The sequence below is a fragment of the Abrus precatorius genome, unplaced genomic scaffold (genome assembly GCF_003935025.1).
Source record: "Abrus precatorius isolate BTA unplaced genomic scaffold, Abrus_2018 Scaffold11, whole genome shotgun sequence".
Classification (NCBI taxonomy): domain Eukaryota; kingdom Viridiplantae; phylum Streptophyta; class Magnoliopsida; order Fabales; family Fabaceae; genus Abrus; species Abrus precatorius.
In genome coordinates, this window is record NW_020874303.1 from 9330462 (window position 1) to 9353355 (window position 22894).

At 27.5% G+C, this 22894-nt stretch overlaps 1 protein-coding gene across 1 annotated transcript; it reads left to right on the top strand.

The window, feature by feature from the left end:
• Nucleotides 1-17957: 17957 nt before the first annotated feature.
• Nucleotides 17958-19479, top strand: LOC113855599. Its single transcript, XM_027487230.1, has 2 exons — nt 17958-18125; nt 19245-19479. Exons 1-2 carry the CDS (start codon nt 17977-17979, stop codon nt 19477-19479), a joined length of 384 nt encoding a protein of 127 aa, XP_027343031.1. The 5' UTR covers nt 17958-17976.
• Nucleotides 19480-22894: the final 3415 nt, after the last annotated feature.

Sequence of the window (22894 nt, forward strand, 5' to 3'; positions counted from 1 at the left end):
AAAATATGTTCAGTATGGTACGAATGGTAAATATGTACAAAATAGAGAATGATTGTGAGTTGAATGGGAAGTGCAATTAGAATATAAAATTGAAATTACAAAATTGGACTAAATTAAAAACAAAAGCACAAAGGAAAAATATCTTTTTGTATGTTTTTGGCTATTACTGTGCAAGGAATTTAGATTGAGCAATCATGAAATAAAAGCAAGGAGATCACTCCCCTTTCATGGATGATGGCTCACAATTCAGGAATCAAATTGATGCTCTTCTTGATGGGATTGAGGGCACACTCTGCAGAGAGACGCACAATGGATTCAGCATAAAAAGGAAGTCTGGAGACTGGACAAATATTTATATATAAAAGAAGACGAAAGCATTAAGTAACTATTAAAATATAAAATAGTAAAGTAAAAATAAAGCAAGAAAAGAAAAGTGATAAAGTGTAATAACTATGGAAATGGTGGGTAATATGTACAAGGAAATGAAATAAAAATAACTAAAAAGTAAATGACATAAAAGAAACTAAAACTAAATCAGGTCTTCATTTGAGTTGGAGGAAGAAAAACTATCAGCTGCATCCTCTCCTTCTTCCTTTGAGGAGCTTAAAGAGAGGAAAGTGTTCCAGCAGTCCTGCCTCTTTGGTCCTTGAGGTGTTTCTAGGTGTATTCACCATTTTGCTACATAGAGAGAAGTAGTGAGTGAATTATGCAAGTTATAAGTAAGCAGCAACGGTGTGCAGTACATGCAATTCCATCAAATTAGGTGAAATTACAGCAAAAATCTATGCAAAAATAGTGGTTATGTAGTTTGGGTGTGCAAAGTAATCACTATGCATAATGAAAGTAATCACTCCAGAGAGGTGGATGAAGTGAGTGAGCTATGCGTAATCACTATGGTAAGCAATAGTGATCACTCTGGTGCGCGTAGTTACTATCGTTTACGATAGTAGTTACTCTGGTGCGCTTTTTTTTTTTTTTTAAGAATCCTTACGGGTATTGCGCCTGTTTACTATTGTGCACGATAGTAATCACTACAGGGGCAGCAAAATTCAAAAATGCTTAAAGTGCTTCGAAAGTAACTACTATCAGTAATGAAAATGTTCACTACAGAGGGCAGAAATGCGTACTACAGAGAGTGCAAAGATACATACCTGAGCTGAGAGTAACTACTTTTGCTTTGGAAAGTGATTACCTTCAAGACAGACTCTTGTTTTTCTCACCAAAGTGGTTACCTGAAGCTTTGAAAGTGTTTACTCCTGCTGCACTTAAACCTCTCTTGAATTTAAGCAAGAATTGGGTCCAAAGGTTGCAACTTCTCTTTGCAAAACTGAAGTTATGCATAAACACATATCATTAACAAGCTTAATGCAGAGTGAAGTGCTTGTGCAGCAAAATTATGCAACAAACTCATCAATCATCACAACTCAAATGTAAGACCATTATTGAATGCAGAAAAATAATTAAGAATTCCTAGGAAATTTGTGAGTTGCCTCTCACAGAGCGCTCTTTTAACGTCACTAGCTTGACGTCTTATGATCTTTAGTTCTAAGAGATACTTTTGATAGTAACGGTTTAAGTTGTATCCCTAGATATTCCTCCTTTTTCTCAAAAATCTGCAGCACTTCATTTAATTGGGAACATGGAAGAAATAACCGCGGAAGGACATCCAGCTGCTTGATTAACTCAATGAGCTTGTCTTCATGTTCTTCATTGCCTTGATGTGCAGAATATAATGTCCTGCTGCTGTACTTAGGCCGTTGCTCTCTTGGATATACAATGATGTAATATCCATACTTTAACTGCTCAGGAAATGGCTTCAACTCAGATGCAGGAGTGCAATGTAAAAATTGGAGCCGGATGTGCAGCTTGCACTTCAACAAATGCATCATGATTCATTTTTTTAGAATTTGCAATGGATGCATCATGATTTACTTTCTCAGTATCTGCAATAGCTACATCAAAATCACAATACACATATACGCTACATTTTGTAGAATCAGTACAACCATCACAAGTAAAAGAATCAGGATATTTGGCTAAGTTAGGATAATTAATACAATTAGAAAATTCAGAAAACTCAACCAAATTATCATCAACTAAATCATTCAACAAATTATCATGTAAAACTGAATGAAATGCAAGAGGAACGGGTTGCTCAAAATTTTCTTCTGCATCAGTAAAAGTGGCATGGGGAGTAGGAGCAGATTCTGCACTGCAATCACTTGCTAGAGCAATAGAATTTAGATCTTCATCTGTTGGTTGTAGCTCTTGAGAGTCTTGAATGGTCTTTTCTAATCTCCAGGTGTTGGCACTAGCATCCTCTTGATTGACAATTGATTGTGCAGATAGATTACTAGAACCTTGAGATTGCAAATGATTCAAAGTGGAAGCAAACTGTCCAATCTGATTTTCCAAGTTTTGAATGGATGCTTCTGTTCTTTACTAGAAATTTAGATCATTAATTGTCATTTCCCTCATCAACTCTTCCAAGAAAGGCTCATTCTTGGAAGGTACAACAGTTTGTGGTGGAGGTTGATATTGTTGCTGCAAAAAATTACCCCATCCCAAGTTTGAATGATTCATCCAACCTGTAGGCTCATACAATGTACGACAAAAATTAGTATGATGTTCAGGTGAAGTACAGATTTCACACAACACTGTAGCCATTTGTGATAATGCTAATTGTTTGATCAAAGAGGCTAAATCATCTAGCTTGTTCTCTAGTCTTCTATGATCATCAACATGAAAAGTTCTCTCAGCCATAATATCTAAATAAGAATAAAAAGAGAACGAAGAAGTAGAAAAAGAACCAAAATTAAACTCACTGGATAGTAAAGATTATGCAGAGTGTGATGAGTAGAATGCAAAAATTATGCAGAAAAATCATGCCAAATAAAACAATATGCAGCAGAATTATGCAACAGAGATAGTATGCAGAAAATGATGCAACATTCAAAAAATATTGCAGAATATTATGCAAATAGAATGCATGCAAACTCTATGCAGAATTCAGAAATATCTACCAGAATTTTGCAAAAAATTATGCAGTAGCAGAATAAATGCAGAAACAAAAAAATTATGCATAAGTAACTAGGGAGTAATACAACTAAACTAATTCTAATCTATCTACTATGCAAAAATCAAAACAAAACTAACATACTAACATGCACAACACAAAAACTGAACACAAAACATGTTTAATATCTCATCAAGCACCAATGATTCCCCGGCAACAGCGCCAATTTGATGAACGAAATATTTTCTCATTTGCAAAAAGATTTGTCGTCAACCTTCATCAAAATATGTAGAAAAATTTATGTAGTCTAGGATGCAAGCCTAGGTCGTCTCCCATGAATCATTGGATGAGTGACCAAATATCAAACATGTAGTGTGCAATGTATTTAGAAAGCAAGTAAAAAGGGGGGTTTGTGATTTCAAGTTCAATCAACTTAAGCAGAAAATTAAATTGCGAAGTTCAATCGATAAAATGTAGTAACCCCTAGTTCATTCATATAAACTCTATCCCTATTCCTCTCAAGATTTAATACTCTTCCTCTCCTCCCAGAATTAGGTTGATTTAACAAGCGAAAATCAACCTTATGTTTTCATATGAATTAAGCAATCCAATGAACTCCAATCTCTCATTCTTTGATTATGCAATCTTGGAATTAAACAAGAATTAAGATATTCAAATTTAGAATTTCCTTAAAACGAATTAGGGTTTATTACGCAATGCTCCCCTCATTCAACAATTAATTCAATTCAAGAGTTTGGGAGGAAGAAATTCATGGAAGAAAAAGATTTGCATTAACATTCAAAAACCCAAGAATTCAAGAATCCATATGAACTCACTAGAGATTACAAGAAAATTAACCCTCCATGAGGATGGGTCTCACAATTACAAAATGAAAGTAAAGAGAAATCAATAACATCAATACAAAAATCAAAGAGAAGTAAATAGAAAATAGAAATCAAACCCTAGGTTGGACCCTTGGTTGTCACCCAAGGCCACCCTAGGCTCTCCAAGTGTTCCTAAATTGGTAAGCAATCTTAAAGTGTGTAAAAGCTCTCCTCCCTTTTTTTACCTTAAATGGTAAAAATCCATATATAGAAAAGTTGACGCCTTCAGAGTAGTTACTCTCGTTCACGATAGTAAACACTCTCGAGTATAGTGATTACTATCGTTTACAAGAGTAAACACGCGCGAGCATTGTGATTACTATGGTTTACAAAAGTAAACACGCGCAGGGTCCTAAACTCTAGGGCTCTCTGGAGTGTTTACTATCATTTTCGAGAATAAACACACACAAGTCTGGGTGCTTCCTTTGGCTCTGGAGTGATCACTATTACTTCTGAAAGTGGTTACTCTGGCCTGCCCTTTGGATCTAACTTGTTGTAGTGTCCACTATCACTTCTAAAAGTGGTCACTTTCAACTCAAAATTTCTCAAAGGCTAAAAATCCATTTAATGAGTCTAGAAATTCCTACATAATTATTCAAATAATTAAAATTGCAAATTATATCTATGTAAATCAATGTAAATTAATCAAAAATTAAGAAACCTATGAAATTTGACCAAAATGATGTTTTTATGTTATTTACACTTCCTAAATCTATTTTTTCCATTAAACAACACTAAAAAGATTAGTAAAAATCCAATAAATTGTGGATTCATCAAAGCGCATGGAATTCTATATTCATGTGTTCAACTTTATTTCTGCATAAAATTTTCAGAAAACAGAAAATATTAGATTAGATTTTGTTTTACTTTGAATAAAAATCTGATTTGCACTTGATTGAAATTCTTATTGTTGAAATACATAAGTTGTTTTTCCTATTCTTAACATGATTGTCATACTTGTATTTTGAAAATAAGGAAGTCTTGCCATTTTATTCATGTAAATTTTTGAAGTAAATTGTGAACTAAATTGTGAATATTATCACTTTACTTCCTTAGATAGACTTGAACCTTTTCATTTTTGATGTGTGACTAATCTCAAATTCTGATACACTCTCTAGAACTTGTTTTATTTCTTAACTAAACATGCAATTTTACAGTAATCACATAAAGGATGGAGGCCATTGTTCAGTTACACCTAGTGAGCCAAATAAACCTCCTTTCTTTATTGTATATCTTACATTAACCACTTTGAGCTTATAGCCTTTATTTGATCAACCTCAATACAAGCTTCCCTACAAAAAAAAAAAAACCATGTCACCTATTCAAATGGAAAAGAGGCAAATTGAGTTTAGTCAAAGATAAGTTTTAAAACTAAGTTTGGGGTGGTATCAAGTTTCTATTGCATTAATTGAGGACAAGCAATGTTCTAAGTTTGGGGTGGAGGATGGAAAGAAAATAGCAAAGTAAGAAAATTCATACAGAGAAAATAAATAAAATGAAAAGGAAACAAAAAGATGCAGATAGAAAATTTAATGAAAAAGGAATAAAAAGAAAGTAGCAAATTAGAATGGAAAGAAAAATTGGTGAATCATTCTACAAAGTTGAAAATGTTTTGATTTGATTGTGTTTGATGCATAATAGAAACAGATGATGCAATCCTAGGCTAAGTTTAGAGCTTATCTACTCAAATTGCACCTTTTCTATTTGGAATTAGCTGCATTGTTTTCTTTAATTCATTGAACACACACCTGTCCTTAAGCCTCAATATTACCTGAAAAAGTCCTCTTGATATGTGATTAATTGTAAATTTGCAAATGAGGTCAAGAATATAGGCAAGCTTATGGCAGAGTTTAATGAATTTGGTGATGCTGAGAGCAAACACAAAATTAAACACTGATTGAGTTAGAGAGAAACACTATCTGAGAGTTATGATGATATTTCTCAACACTATTTTGCATGCAGCTTTGATGATTTGTTTGACTGAAATGTATGAGGCTTTGCAACAAAAAGATGATTCAAGTGTGATTGTCATGATGAATAATTGGTGAACAACTTAGTAAAAAAATAATCAAAATGGATTGAAGTGGAATGAATTTTGAAAATATGAATTTTTTGGATATGTAAAAAGCTTTTCATTATGGATTTCAATTGATGAATGAATTCATGCCTTTGATATGTGTTGATTTGCTTGAGGACAAGTAAAAATTCAAGTTTTAGGTGGTGATAAATCTATATTTTACCAGTATTTTACTTTAGTTTTAATGCATTTAATAAAGAAAACATGTTAGAAAAAGCTGAAAAACTCATAAAAATAATAGAATGTTTAAAGTCTTTCTTAAATACATAGTTGTTTAGATTTTATGAATTTTCTGTGTAAAAAGTAATGATTTAATCATATTTTGTAGGAAATTCTAAGCTAAGTTCATAAGATTGGAAGATCAAGGGAAAGATAGAAGAAAAGTAGCAAAAATTGGAAGGAAATAACAAGGTCTGATAAAGCAAGAACTGGGCGTGATCACTTTTCCTGACAAAAGTGATTGTTCCAAAGCCTAACATTGAAAGATGACCTATGAGTTATCACTATCACTGATGATAGTGATCGTTCCAGAGAGAGCTCTAGCATGGCAAAACGCGCGTGATCACTTTTCCTGGCAAAAGTGATCGTTCCAGAGAGAGCTTCAACATAGCAAAGGTGCGCATGATCACTTTTGTTCACTAAAGTGATCATTCCAAAGAAGCCTCTAGGAAAGTAAGCTGCGCGTTATCACTTTTATTCACAAAAGTGATTGTTCCAAAGAGTCTTCCATCCCTACAAGTCGCGTGTGTCTCCTATTGTTCACTAAAGTGAACATGCGCAAACCTCGAACTTCTGTGTTGCTACTTTCTTGAAGAAAAGTGATCATTCCAGTCATGAAGATTATCAGAAAAGCCTCTGCGTGGTTACTTTAGTGAAAAATAGTGATTATGCTAGATAGACGAGAATTCTATAAATATGAATTAGCTCAGATTTATGGGAATCTTTTGTTCATTTTTACTTTCCACTTGTTTTCTGGTGTTAAGAGAGTCTGAGAGAGAGATTGGGGATGAACATCAAGCTTCAAATCTTTAGGAATCGACTTGAAGATTGGCTTGAAAATGCTTCTTCGTTCATCTTATTCTTCTCTTTCTTTCCCTTTTCATTTTGTAATGGTTGCTTAAACTCTTTGTAGTTAGGGATTGTGGATCTGAAATGGAAGTGTTGAATTGATTTTGGATCTGAACTTTCAGTATTGGATTGGATTGAGTAATTGATTCTGCTTTTCAAGTAGTTATTGAATGAAAATTTGATTAACTAATTACAGAGAAACTTTTATCAATGGAAGTTGAACTTGTTTCTCAGATCTGAATCAATTACCAAGATTATTGATTTCTTAGAGATAAGACATCTTTATCTTGCAATCTTTTGATTCCTCATACTTAATGCAACATTTAATTGAACCAGATCTCAGGCATTAGAATGATTGAATTGAATATTAGATTCATTGAGTTAAGAAATTAACCTTTGATTAATATATTGTGAAACTGATTGTCATTCCATCTAAGTACTTGCAAGTTCAGAACTTTATTGAATAAACACTGAAGTTTTGCTGAAACAAGTCCCTAACTATGTTTTCTACATTTGTTAAACACATATTTGCATATTCATTGTTCTATTCTGTCTTCTGCATTTAATAATTCTTGTTTTTACTTACAAACTTCATCTGAAATTCGTTAGGCTCAACTAATTGTGAACTTGTGAAGTGATAATTGGAAATCTATTCCCTGAGGACGATATTTGAGACTCAAACATAGTTCTAACATTTTTTATAACTTGCTGCAATAACACTAGTAAACTTGCTAATTAAATTTAGTTCTGTTAAGAAGGTGACAGTAATCATGGATCATTTTCTAAATTCCTTCATCATTAATTATGTCCTGTTTGCTAACCCTTGTAGTAGCACCTGTGGGAGTACAAAGGTGACATTTGAACCTGTTGAAGCAATCTGCATACAGTAATTGAATCATATTCATTTTTAAACACTTGATCATAGTCTATAAATACCGAACAAATTGACAAAAAATGAATACATACAAGTTCTTGCTCCAACTAAGCATACCCTTTTGTTGACTGCATATATCTTTAAAACATTCCTTTTGCCTTTGCTGTATTAGCCTCACGTTATTTCTATATTATATTTCAAAAAACATACCAAACTATTAGCAAGTGATAACATTACTATTTTGAAGTAAAAAACGTCAAACTTCATCCAATGATGAGTTACACCGATAAATCGCTGATATTACTCTAGAGGATGGGAGATATAATTTTTTCTTTGTCTCTAATATGTTTCTTCAATTGTGAATGAAAAACACAAATATCTCGTCTTGCTAATGTAAGAACAAAGTCTTTGTGCATTTCTTGCACCTCAAAGCTTTGCAGCATTGGATAAAATTTAATAAATCTCACAACACAGTTATATTTGTATTAAAGAAATAATTAAATAGATTTTGTTCACCTCTACTTGCTCTAAAATATGTTTCTTTATATTGCTAGGCACATTTGACCAATCAAAATAATTATTGATATTGTACTCTAGTAACAAACTCAACAAAATATGCAAATATGGATATGTTAGGGTTAATAGGTTGACCTTTTGAATTCCCTCCAATCTATATAATATTATAAAGTAAGTATTTAAAGTCATAATATAAACATAAAAGGAACATAACAGTAAGATTGAGTAATGTTTTTATTATCAGTAGTTTTTGTTGTAACTTCCTAATTTACTAACGCTCTTTATTTTTGTTATTCCTTGAGTGTTATTCTTCTTATCTTAGGACTTAGAATGAGGACCTCTCTCCATATTATTTGAAGAAGCCATCTATGATAAAACCAACAATGTTAGTAATAAATAATGGTATAGAATTAAACATGTCAGTTAAAATAGTAAAGTAAAAACATAGATGTTTATGTGCACTATTTTCTTTTCTCAAAAATCTTAAGATCTTATCTATGTCCCTTTATGGTATGAAATAATGGATTTAACCAAATACATTCTTTATGATTATTAGTGAATCACTGTTTGACATGTGTTCTATGCATATGAAAGAGTTGTTCTTGACTTCAACTTCTTCTTCCATGCTTTCACTATATGTGAAAACATTGATTTTATTTGTCAATAAGAAAATTGACCATGACTTATCAATAGGATCAGGGACATAGAAAACTTGTTGGGTCATTTTTTCATAACTCACTCCTTGAAGATCAACTCTTATGAAGTCTAAATCCTCAATTCAAACATCGTTATTATTGTCAACCCACTTGTAACCAAATACAACAACTCAAAACTTTGTTAATCCAATTTCTATATGTGTTCAATTACTCCAAAGTATGACATATTTGCATAAATAGGATTTTTATCCTTTACACTAGAGATTTGTAGTGATTAGGTAACAAGAGTCACCCCACTATTTTACATTATACTTTGGTTATCATGCTCTTTTGTGTAAAAGGTGAAGCCATTGATTATTAAGTAAGAAGTGTAAGAAAACGCATAACACAAGAACCTATTGATAACTATAGAATCTTTTTCAAAATTGAATTCCTATTTTCTCTCAACTGTTGAGATACATGCTTTTGTAGCCATGAAATAAATATCTCGTTATCTTTTTTTATAATCTAATTTTCACATCTGTTAGGATTTTTATGCTTTAATATGTCTTTGTTCACAATTATATAATGTTCAAATTTCAACAGTGTTTTGTAAAGTATATAAGTGTGTTTGATCCCATTAAGTCTTATAACCTCTATTAGTTGATAACCAGTGTTACCTTTCCCTAATATCTTTCCTGTGTGACATGATTTTGGAAATCTATTGATTCTATATTTGACAAGTATTCATTGTAAAATTTAATAGTTTTTTTTTTTTACTAAATATCTTTCAACAATACACCCCTTTGGTTTGCTTTATTCTTTACATATCCTTTTAAAATCTTCATATATTGTTTAATGGGATACATTAATCTCATATATAGGCCCACACAATTTTGTCTCCTTAATCAAGTGAATAGTCAAAAGAACCATGCTATCAAAGAAAGAAGGTAGAAAATATATTTCAAGCTCATAAAAGGTTTCAGATATTTGGTTTTGCAAAGTAGGTAATCTCTCATAGGATTAATTACTTTGCTATAAATTTCCTTAAAAAAACACACATCTTGGTGATGGTTACGCCAACTTTCTTTGATAGAATAGAACATATAGTCACTGGAATTAGATTCTCTAATAAGATATGATAATTATGAGACTTCAAGCCTTTTAACTTTAAATTTTTCAATGATACGAGACTTTTTATGTTTTATGAGTACTATGAAGCCAATTTTTGTCTCTCAGAAGATGTTAACTCCAAATATTAAAAAATTTGAATAAAAATAATAAGATTATTTTAACAAAAAATGGAAAACTTTGGAAAATAAGCTTGACTCTTAGAAATAGAAATCTTTCACTATACATGCTTATACCTAGCACCTAGAGCAAACTTTAAGCATAAGAAGGGAAAAATGCAAAAAGATTGTCCTCAAGACCCTAAACATAAAGAAGTGGACCAATATAAATACATAAATGAGAGATCCATAAAGGGGTAGAGTAGAAAAATTTCAAGAGCGACAAAATTTTTAAGAGGAGAAAATTTTAGAGAGATCTAAAAAAAAAAAAGGAGAACAAAGAAGAAAAAAAGGATCTTCAAAACAAAATATACAAGAGTAAAAAGAAAAGAGAGAAAAAGAAAAAAAAAACTATAGAGAGAGAGAGAGCTCTAATACATAAAGATCGATTATATGTTATCTAACATATTGCCAACTTTAACTCTATGTTGGAGAAGTTCTTCTGCCAAGTATGATGAATCTTTGCTTATTTTCTGAATCTTCGCTTATTTTCTTGATTTTCAGGGAAGTTGTATCTCTTTTTTTTTAGCAATGTCTCTGCCCCCTCTCCCCCCCCCCAACTTATCTAACAACGTGTAGAAATTATGAACATAATTAGTAATGAATAGTAATATTTTGTTTTGATCTAATCAATATTATGTTTTCTATTTCTATTAAATATCATTTGTAGTAGTTTTGTTACTATCATTTTTAACATTATATAACTATCAATTTTAATAATTTTTTTCTAAATACAATTCAAAGATAATGAGTATAAATTAATTATAATTATAATTCTTAAATTATGCAAATGAGTATAATTAATTTTAATATTTTTTAATTTAATGTAATTTTAAAATTTCTTATCTTATATATAGTATTTTCATACATAAACTTTTCTTTTTATTAAAAAATTAATTTAATAATATATAATATAAACTAATAATTTTGTAAGTGTATTCTTTTAATTCAAAGTATATTTTAGTGTTTGAAATACATATTGAATTATAGATTATATTAAAGTAATTAATAAAATAATTTAAATATGTAAACTTATCTTTTCATTAAAAATTTAATTTAACAATATATAATATAAAATAATAATTTTATAAATGTAATTTTTTTAATTTCAATTATATTTTAATATTCGAAGTACATATTGAATTATAGATTATATTAAACTAATTAATAAAATAATTTAAATATATAAACTTATTTTTATTAGAAATTTAATTTAAAAATATATAATATAAATTAATAATTTTATAAGTGTAAATTTTTTAATTCAAAGTACATTTTAATGTTTGAAGTACATAATAAAATATAAATTATATTAAACTAATTTTTAAAATAATTTAAATTAATATCATTTAAATATAACTTAAAAGTAAAGAAACAATGTTATTTTTAATTAAAAAATAACTCAACAAATTTATAGATATTTTTTTTCTATTAATTATTTTCATTATGAAAAATATTATAACTTATTTTAGTAATTTTATTTTTATTTTATATATAGTATTTTCATTTCTAAATTTATCTTTTTATTATAAATTTAATTTAATAATATATAATATAAAATAATAATTTTGTAAGTATAAATTTTTTAGTTCAAAAGTAAATTTTAGAGTTTAAAGTATATATCTAACTATAGAATATTCTAAATTAATTAATAAAATAATTTAAATATATAAATTTGTCTATTCATCAAAAATTTAACTTAACAACATGTAATATAAACTACTATCTTTGTAAATATTTTTTTTTTAATTCAAAGTACATTTTAGTATTTAAAGTGCAAAATAAAATATAGATTGTATATCCAGTATTTAATACAGTAATTTGAATTAATATCACTTAAATTTAAGTATACTTAAAGAAAATATATAATTTTATTTTCAATTAAAATGTTACTTAAGAAATTAATAAATATTTTTTTACTATTTAATTATTTTCAATCATTAGGTACATTTTTACTTGACAGTGAAATTTTTAAAGATTTTTACATTTAAAAATTTAATATTTTTTTATTAAGCATTATGTCATTCACAACAATATTGTTATTGCCGTTTTAAACATAATATAACCATCAATTTTAATAAATTTTTCTTAAATACAATTCATCAATTATTATCATCATAATTATTATAATATAAAATATAAATAAAATATTATCTACGTTAATAAGTTATACATAATTATGATATATCAATTCCTATTAAATTATTTTTAAAAAAATTATAATAATAGAAGAAAAAAAAATAGTAGTTAAAATTTTTTTAATTACGATTTAGGTAGAAATTAAAAGAGAATAATGATTTTATTTAATACAAAAAAGTCACATTTAAAATCTAGGCAAATTTTATGTTAAGAATAAAGTCAATACATAATAATAACAATAATAATAATAATAATAATAATAATAATACATATTGAGATTGTATAAGGTGGACTAAATTTGAAGGTGTCCGACCTTCGACATATTATTTAATTGTATGTTGTGAGATTTGTGATAATTTATGTGCTAGATTTATATATTGTACTGATTGTATAGTGTGATGTTGTATAATAACTTTCTGTTAGATTGATATGATACAATAAGTACAAATATGATTTGATAGTTGTGATATATCCAAATTGAGTAAATTCACATGAATAATTAAAATGTTAATTAATATTGAAAGTATGTGATGTATGAAAGAGAAAGAATGATATGCATAATTATGATACGTGGGTCAGAATAACTTGAAAATGATTATTACGATATATATTATAACACATTGAAGGGTGTATTATAATATATATTGTGATCCACGAATTTATATAAATTGTAATTCATGCATTATAACACATTAATCGATAAAAAGAATATGAAAATGAGAAATGATAAGAAAGAGAAAGAGAATAAGTATAGATAGTACAACGATACACTTGGGGTATAGAGTCCGGAAAAGATTTGGGAAATCTTAAAAAAATGAAAATGGTGAATGCTAACGATAAAATGATGCAGAATAAATTGTTGAAAAATAGACACTCACGGGCCATACCCTCATTTCCTGACGAAACTCCTGATTATACATTTACTAAAAAGGGCTGGGGCGGGACATGTGTATCCTGATGTTGTGGCCAACCAGCAGTTATCTATGTTAGGAAGTCCTCAAGAGATCCCAAGGGCAATTATTAAGAAAGTGTATAGATCTGTAATGGTATAAAATTTGTATGATTATAATATATGTATCGTAACAGATCGATTTATGTTGTTATTATATGTGTGTTGTAGTACATTGATTGGTATGACTGGAATACATGTATTTTGACATATTAATTGAAATGATATCTATATCTATATTCTATATATCAATGTAAAATTGACTGCACCTACTTATTACTGAGTGTATTAAATTTTAAAACTAAAAAATTATTTTTATATATGTAACTTCATCTACTTATTACTTTATACATTAAAATTTCGAATATATAAAGTTACTCGCATTGACTACACTTACTTATTACTCTGTGCATTAAAATTTAAAACGTATAACTTATGAATTAAAATTATATTTTATTCACACTTATTATGTTTGAATTGTATTTAAAAAATGTTTATTAGTATTAATAGTTATATTATATTACAAACTGCAACATAAATATTTATACTATAAATTAGCTTAATATAACGTTATTAAAAATAATTATAATATTTTTCATAATTTATGAATTAAAATTAGTACTATATTTTAATATAATTTATATTTTATTATGTATTTCAAACACTAAAATATATTTTCAATTAAAAAATTAAACTTACAAAATTATTAATTTATATTATATGTTGTTAAATTAAATTTATAATAAAAGATAAATTTATATATTTAAATTATTTTATTAATTAGTTTAATATAATATATATTTTAAAATGTACTTCAAATATTAAAATGTAATTTGAATAAAAAAATATATTTATAAAATTATTTGTTTATATTATATATTGTTAAATTAAATTTATAGTAAAAATATAATTTTACATATTTAAATTATTTTATTAAATATTTTAATATAATCTATATTTCAATATTTATTAACAATACTAAATTATAATTTAAATAAAAGTACTATATTTATTAAATTATTAGTTTATAATATATTATTAAATTAAATTTTTAGTGAAAAGATAAATTTACAAATTTAAATTATTTTATTAATTATTTTAATATAATATATAGTTTAATATATATTTCAAAAGCTAAAACTTACTTTAAAATAAAAAAATTATACATACATAATTATTAGTTTATATTATATATTATTAAGATCAAATAAGATAATTTAAAATTACTATCATAATTTACATAATTTAAAAATTATAATCACAATTAATTTATATTTATTATTTTTAAATTTTATTTAAGAAAAATTTATTAGAATTAATAATTATATAATGTTTAAAATGATAATAACAAAATTACTGTAAATAATATTTAATAAAAAATTATTAAAATTTATTATAAATAATTTAAATGAATTTCAAAATTTTCTATGTTAAATGTTGAAAATAGAAAAAAGAATATTGATTAAATTGTACAAAAATACTTTTGAGAAAATTTGATGAAATTCTTAAGTTATCTTTTAATTATAAATAAAAATATATCTTTATTTTTAATTTCTATTTAACATTTGAATGAAGACTGAGTGCATTAAATTTTTAAACGTAAAAAATTATTTTTATATATGTAACTTCATCTACTTATTACTCTGTATATTAAAATTCTGAATGTATAAAGTCACTAGCATTGACTACACTTACTAATTACTCTGTGCATTAAAATTTAAAACGTATAACTTATGAACTAAAATTATATTTTATTCACATTTATTATATTTGAATTGTATTTAAAGAATGTTTATTAGTATTTATAGTTACAATATGTTACAAACGGTAACATAAATATTTATACTATAAATTAGCTTAAATTACTTTTATTAAAATTAATTATAATATTTTTCATAATTTACGAATTAAAATTATTATTGTATTTTAATATAATCTATATTTTATTATGTACTTCAAATACTAAAATATATTTTAAATTAAAAAATTAAACTAATAAAATTATTAGTTTATATTATATATTATTAAATTAAATCTATAATAAAAGATAAATTTGCATATTTAAATTGTTTTATTAATTAGTTTAATATAATTTATATTTTAATATGTACTTCAAATATTAAAATGTAATTTAAATAAAAAAATAAAATTATAAAATTATTTGTTTATATTATATAGTGTTAAATTAAATTTCTAATGAAAATATAATTTTACATATTTAAATTATTTTATTAAATATTTTAATATAATCTATATTTCAATATTTATTAACAATACTAAATTGTAATTTGAATTAAAAGTACTGTATTTATCAAATTATTAGTTTATAATATATATTGTTAAATTAAATTTCTAATGAAAAGACAGGTTTACAAATTTAAATTATTTTATTAATTATTTTAATATAATATATAGTTTAATATATATTTCAAAAGGGAAAACTTACTTTAAAATAAAAAAAATTATACTTACATAATTATTAGTTTATATTATATATTGTTAACATCAAATAAGATAATTTAAAATTACTTTCATAATTTGCATAATTTAAGAATTAACTTAAAGTTCAATATTTTGTATCTTTTATTAATTAACCCATATACATTCTAGGTAACTTAGCCTTAAATTTCTTGATGTTGTTCTAACTCATAGTTTTCTCTAAGAATCCGATTTCATTAATATCAAATAAACTCAATCTTCCTTTATACCAAAAATACACTTTTATCACATGATTCTCATAAAAATTTATAGATCTTTACTAAAGTAGGTTACTCAAATTTTTCATAAAATCACTATATCTATATGTATAAGACTAAAACTAGATAATACTCTCCTTACTTGGTAACAGTTTCTCAAAACTAGTTTTCTGAGAGATTTACGGAGAGATTTCACAATATCAACAGAGATATCATTCAAAAGATGATGTTTCCTAAGTATTTTGATATAGATGTCTTAATATGAGAAGAAAACAGAAGAAAAAGAATAAAATAGAGATATGAGTTATGAGAAACTTACTTAGATCTGAATGAAATCGATATTTGAGCTCAAATCTGGAAGAGATTCGAAGTCCGAGAGAGTTTTTTTTAGATAGAGGAAAGAGAGAGAAAATAGAAGGTTGTTTGGTGAGAAATGAACGGTTTTTAGGCTGAGGTTCCTTAAATATCCTTCAAAACTCATGCGATCTCGTTTGAGCGAGTCCTCGCCTAAGCGAGATAATTAGACAGCGAGACTACTCATTTTTCTTATATTCTTGCTTAAGCGAGAATATTCTCGCTTGAGCGATATATAATTTTGCCTGAACGAGCTCCACCTCGCCTGAGCGAGATTAGTTCCAGAGAGCATCCTATCTTTCATGTGACTCTTCGTCTGAGCGAGCTCTATCTGCTTGGACGAGCCGCTCTCGACCTGAATGAGATTCCTTTCTTGCCTGGGCGAAAAGACAGTTAAGGCAACTTTATCTCATCTCGCTTGAGCAAGAGAGTTCCAGAACGTTCTTTTTTAGAAGGTCCTACCTCGTTTGAGTGAGGTTTATCTCGTTTAAGCAAGATACCTTCTATTCAAATTCCTATTTTTCATATCCAAAAGTAACAAAATTGAGGGTGTTACAATATCTTATTACTATCTATTTACGATGTTTGAGTTTAGAAAAATATGTAATAATACAAAAATTAAAAAGTATCATGATATTTTAAAATATTTTAAAAACTAAAATACTTGTTTTTTTATTGACAAAATGTAAGTTTAATCTAAACCATTACCATCAAATCCTCTTTCACCAAGAACTCAAACTTAAAATCTTACTTAAGTGATATTAAGCTGCTTGCTACTCAAATTAACTTTCGTTAATAATGTATCTTTTGCTTTACTATGTTGTAGCAATTTTTGAATGACTTTTCACTACCATTTTTTCTCAATTTAAACTATACATTTTATAACTTGGATTTGTTGAAAAAAAAATTATATATATATATATGAAGTTTGAATATAATTTTTTAGTTGATTCATAGCTTGACCTTTCCTTTCTATTTATCTATTAAATATTTTTTTATGAAATTTTATGAAATATAATTTTGAAGTATGAAGTTTATTAATTTAGTATTTGATAAATATTTTTATCTTGGAGGATGAGATAAAAGTAAATAGAGATCAAATTAAAAATATTTAAATAAAAAATTTGTAATTATTTTGTTTAAAGATAAAATTATATTTTGTTAAATTAGTCATTTTCTTATACAAAATTACATAAAATTAAGAGTTTTTGTAAGCATTATATGAGCTATTTAAAAAGGCTTTTTTACATTGGAGAAATTTCTTTATTTATTTTTATTTCCTACTTTCTTCACTGTAAATCTGAACCAGAAAAACATATTAGGTTAATCCTCTCTTTTTTATCTTTCATTTTAAAAAAGTTGTGAATAAATATATAATTGAAGTATTTATTACATGGTGTAAAAATTTGTCTATAAATAATTGTTCCCTGAAAACGAAAAATGGTTATCTGTGGGAAACTCATACACAGTGATACTGATATGGGCTCTCTCAGACTCTCACATGCCACGCCACAGCCACAGCCACAGCTCACAATAGGGTTTCCTTCAACACCTCAAATCTTTTCCATTTCCGCTGTTACTTTCACCCATACATCTTCTGCATCTTCTGCCTCTTCTTCGATCTTAAGGTTCAGCCTTTTTTGTTTTGGTTTTTACTTTTTTTTTTTCCTTATCTCTTAGTTTTTTTTTTCTGTTGATTTTTCCATGCATTTTCGGATTTCTCGATTTGGTTTCTGGGTTTTCAACTTCTCACCATCTTCTATTGTAAAGTTTTTTTGTTTTTTTTTTCCAATTTCAAATTTTTATGACAATGGTTAACACTTAACCGTGCTTGTTTTGAAGTGTGCTGAACATGATTTATCTTTATTTTTTGGTTCAAATTGTTGTAATAGATCTAACTTTATTTATTTATTTATTTTTATTTCTGCTGTTAGGAATAATTGTGGGGCTATCAGTGAAAAAAAAGGATAATAATGAGAAGAGGCTTAAATTAATAAATTCAATGTAGTTTAATTTTTAGTGTATTGGACAAATCATGCAGTCTAGGACCTATGTCTTGTAAACTTTTTCATTTTATTTTATTTTATATTTTTATGGTTTATTTAAATCTGTGATGTGTGATCCCTAACCATAAGTTTTATTCACCCTGGTGTTTGTTTAACAACTCAAGGCTTTTGAAGTTGAATAACAGAGGAGGGATAGTTTTTTATTTCTAAATTTAGAGAATTATAAAATATTTATATAAATAAATAAGGAATTAGAGGAAATTACTTGTTCATGTTGCATTCTATTCCTCTTATTTTTAAAATTTTAAAACTAGGGAAATGTTTATTTAGGAATTATTTGTTGGGAAGAGATAGAGAGAAGGAGGAGAGAATTTGAAATTTCTTTTGTTATACTTAAAATTTTGTTATTATTATTTATTAATGTTTTTCTTACTTCATTCTCACTTAAATCATCCTTTATTGTTAATTTTATGTGTTTTAAGAATTCTAGAATTCTCCATTCAAACATAACATTAAGATGTGTTTGAATAAATAACTTAACTTTACATGAAGACTTGTGCTATAATTTTCCACATTATAAACTCTTGCAAATGTATCTTTAGAATAAAAATCATCTCTGTCTGAACGAGTTACAGCGCGTCTATATTGTAATTATTGCATTTTTTAATCACAACTATTTTAGCTGATTTGTTGTAATACCACATGAAACTATATGTCTTATATGGCTTTGATTGTATTCAGGTGCAAAAGTTCTAGGAGATTGCAAGCAAATCAAAGGCTGTTGGCTATTTTTGCTACAAACCCAAAGTCACCCAATGAAGGATCAAATGTAAATGAAACTAGCAATGCTGCTCAGGGACCTCCTATCCTTACTATTTTGGCTGGATTCTTAATCTTTTTTCTCTTTTGTTGGATTATTGGGTCCATTATCATGTGGCTGATAAGTTTAATTGTTAATGTACCTGCTGCAAAATGATGTCTTTTGTAATGTTGGGTTTGTATTTTAAGCCATCTTATTAGTACTTATCATTAATTTTTCTGTCATTATTGGACTTAATATTATTTTAGTGGTAAAAATGCCAAAGTGAACTAAAAGCAGGATAAAGGGAAGAAACATAGGTGAAAGCAACAAGAATTGAGGAATTGGCAAAACCTAATAATGTTGGTTCTAACATAGAGGGGTTAAGATATAAGATGTTGTTTTAGGTGGTTTTCCCCAGCAAATTTCTCACATGCTGTACTTCTCGGCTTTCATTGGCTATACATAGCTTTTTCTAACATCTGATTGTGGAAATGAAACTCCATTTCTCTGCCAATAAGTTCAACAGTAGCTTAAAGTTCCATTTTCAGCCAGAATCATTAATTGAAGTATAATTGGAATGTCTTAAACAGGAGAAATTTAAATTAGCTGTGCAATACTTGTTGGTTGCACTTCTAGTGATGGTTGTGGAGAAGTTGTAGAAAGATATTAACGATATTTTTTCTAATAATTATTATATTTTGATACTAACGTTTCTTTCATTCATTTTTGTTCCCTTATACCTTGCTTCTTTTGACCGATTTCATAGCCATTTGATGGGTGTAAAATGATCATTTTTCTTTTTCTAATTCTGAAACCATTAATACATATTTTTTCCAAACAACAATTTAATTTATCAAAAATATTAGTTTCATTCTGACAAAGTAAAACTTTGTGTGTGAATGCAATTAACCAAGTCTCCTGAGCCACAAAACAATTCAGCAATGATAGGCGGCAACTACCAATCTTGAGAGGCGGATATTAGAGAGAAAGCTAATGCTACAAATTTGATAGCTATACTCCACACTAAAACATGCATATGAGAACCATTGCATCAATAGAATCATTGTATCGAAGCTCTTAAGAACTAAGCTTTACTGTGCAAGTTATCTCACGACACAAAATTCTCATTCTTCCAGTTCAATTTATATGCATACGAGAGCTGAACGACAGTTGGTGATGCTGGTGCTCTCCAGAACACCTATGCTTATTTGATGCAAAGAGAACTTGCATATAAACATAAGTACAAGTTCTTGGATGGAAGCATAGAAGTTCCAATGGAGGATGATGCTAGTTGCAAAGCTTGGTAAAGATGTGCAACACATTGACACATTCATGGGTCATGGATTCGGTTTCACCACCAAATACTCAGAGCCTAACCTACGTTGGGAATGCAATTGTGGTTTGAAATGATATAAGAGAGAGGTTCTCTCAAGGGAATCTAGTTAGAGTTTTTGAGTTACACGAAGAAGCTTGTGGATTCAAAAGCAAGGGACACTCTCAAGTGACTGAGTGTGTTTGGTTTAAAGTTAAGTGAAGTTTGTTTTGATAAAATTAATTTTAAACTGTTGAATATGATTGAGACACGTACATAAATTAATCCAAACACCATATTTTCATTAGAACATGTATTTTTCATTAAAAAAAAGTGTTGGAATAATTTATTTTCTAATTATAAAGCAAACGCGTGTAAACTCCTCTACAGCTCAAAATGTTATAATGGAAGGAGATTGATTCAAATGCGATGATCATCAATCAGTAAAGGAAGAATTTCATTAAAGCCTATTAGTATTTTAATTCAATAACAAAGTCAACAAGCTGCGAGCTCAAGTCAAAATCAAGTCAATTTATCACCTCATGATAACTTTTTGACAAGTGCACTAAATCGTTGAAGTAACAAATTAGATTATCGTTCATAGAAATTAATGCTAAGTATTAACCTACAAGAATAGCACTAGTTGGGTCCTCAAAAATAGGATATAAAAAGAACGAAATTTGACTAAGTGCAGAATTGTAACAAAATGAAATTAAAAGTGCTGGAATTGAATTTTATAAATGAACATAACTGAGAGACTAAAATTGGGAATGAAAATTAAAATAATTGCAGAATTTAAATGTCTTAATTACTGAAAGTGGGTCTAAAAATAATTAAAAGGCAAATTGAGTTCAGAATCTCTTATTCCCTTCCTTTTGCATACAAATATATTATAACTCAAAATACAACTTCATCTAATGGCTAGATTTTCTAAAATATTCAACTCCAATTCCTTGGTAATTGGTTCTAAAATGGAATTAGTGTCCTAATTTCTTAGATACAACTAAAAACATTCAGCATTAAGATTTAAACTCATTGATCACATCATCACAAATTTCGATTCCTAGATAATCTATAATGAGCAAATTAATTTCAATCTAAGAAAGTTTACTACTTTTCAGTAATAAACTCTTTTTCATCAACCTTATTCACATAAAACAAAAAAGCATTAAGTTCAGAATCAAGATGTTAAATAAAAGCATGTATCTTGAACTATATCCCATATTAGTTCATTGCAAAGGGTAAAGGTGTAGGTTTATCTTTACTCAACCCAAAGATATTTAGTTAGACATAATGAAAGTAAATAATATAAAACTGAAATATATTGCAGAAATAGAATTCATATTCACAGCAAATAGATGAAATGAGAGTGTTACTGTTCCATTACATAAACAAGAGAAAATGAAAAGAGAATGCAAGTTCCCATAAGAATCCTCTAACCAAAATGTAAGGAAATTGTCCTGGCTATCATATTCTAAGTAAACTGTATGAAAACCTAGAATTCTGCACCTCTAAAATGTACTAAAAAGGAAAAGATAAAAGATACTACATTTTCAGAAAAAATTCGCTTTTATATGATCAGTTAGCATTGTATCCCCACAATCAGAAATATGTGTTCCCACAAAAGTGACCTTTAACACACAACTTTAGCTCTTTAAGTCCAAATGTCAATTTTTGTCTAATCCCTTCAAAATTAAACTGTCAGCCATTAGAATATGAATAATTCATATATATTTTTAACACTTACAACATTCTATTAAATTTTCTAATTAATTGCATTAACTTATAATTTAAACTCAATAAAATATGCTAAAAAGACTTTAAATTTTCTAGATGAGTTAGTAACTCATCACCTCATTTATAGGCCTTACGCCAATTAAGGGTCACAAAGTCACATGTTTTTATTCAATATTTTCTTGTCATAAAGATTAACATTCATTAAGGTAACTGGATGTTATATTCAGGAGCTTTTGGTCATACATACTGCTTGACAGTTCAAGTTGCTACACAATATGCAGGTAATATAAGTTTCTCATCATCGTTTTGCTCAACCAATGTTCTTTTATTGTCAAAATCTACCTTTAATCTAATTTTTGTTCCTATGTAAGTCATAATGTTTTTCTCTCACTTTCAGTAATAATGGTTGTGAATATGTGATACAGAATATGAATGAAATTGTTGAGGATGATTAATTTGACTAATGAAGTTGAAGTACTCTATTATTTGATGGTTAACAAATTAAGTTAACTTTATTTTATTCTATTTTTTTTACTTTGA

Excerpts from the sequence above, each read along its gene's own strand:
- LOC113855599 (XM_027487230.1), top strand. The coding sequence starts at position 17,977 with ATGGGCTCTCTCAGACTCTCACATGCCACGCCACAGCCACAGCCACAG. Across the intron at positions 18,126-19,244 it reads GCCTCTTCTTCGATCTTAAG|GTGCAAAAGTTCTAGGAGAT; the intron begins GTTCAGCCTTTT and ends GATTGTATTCAG.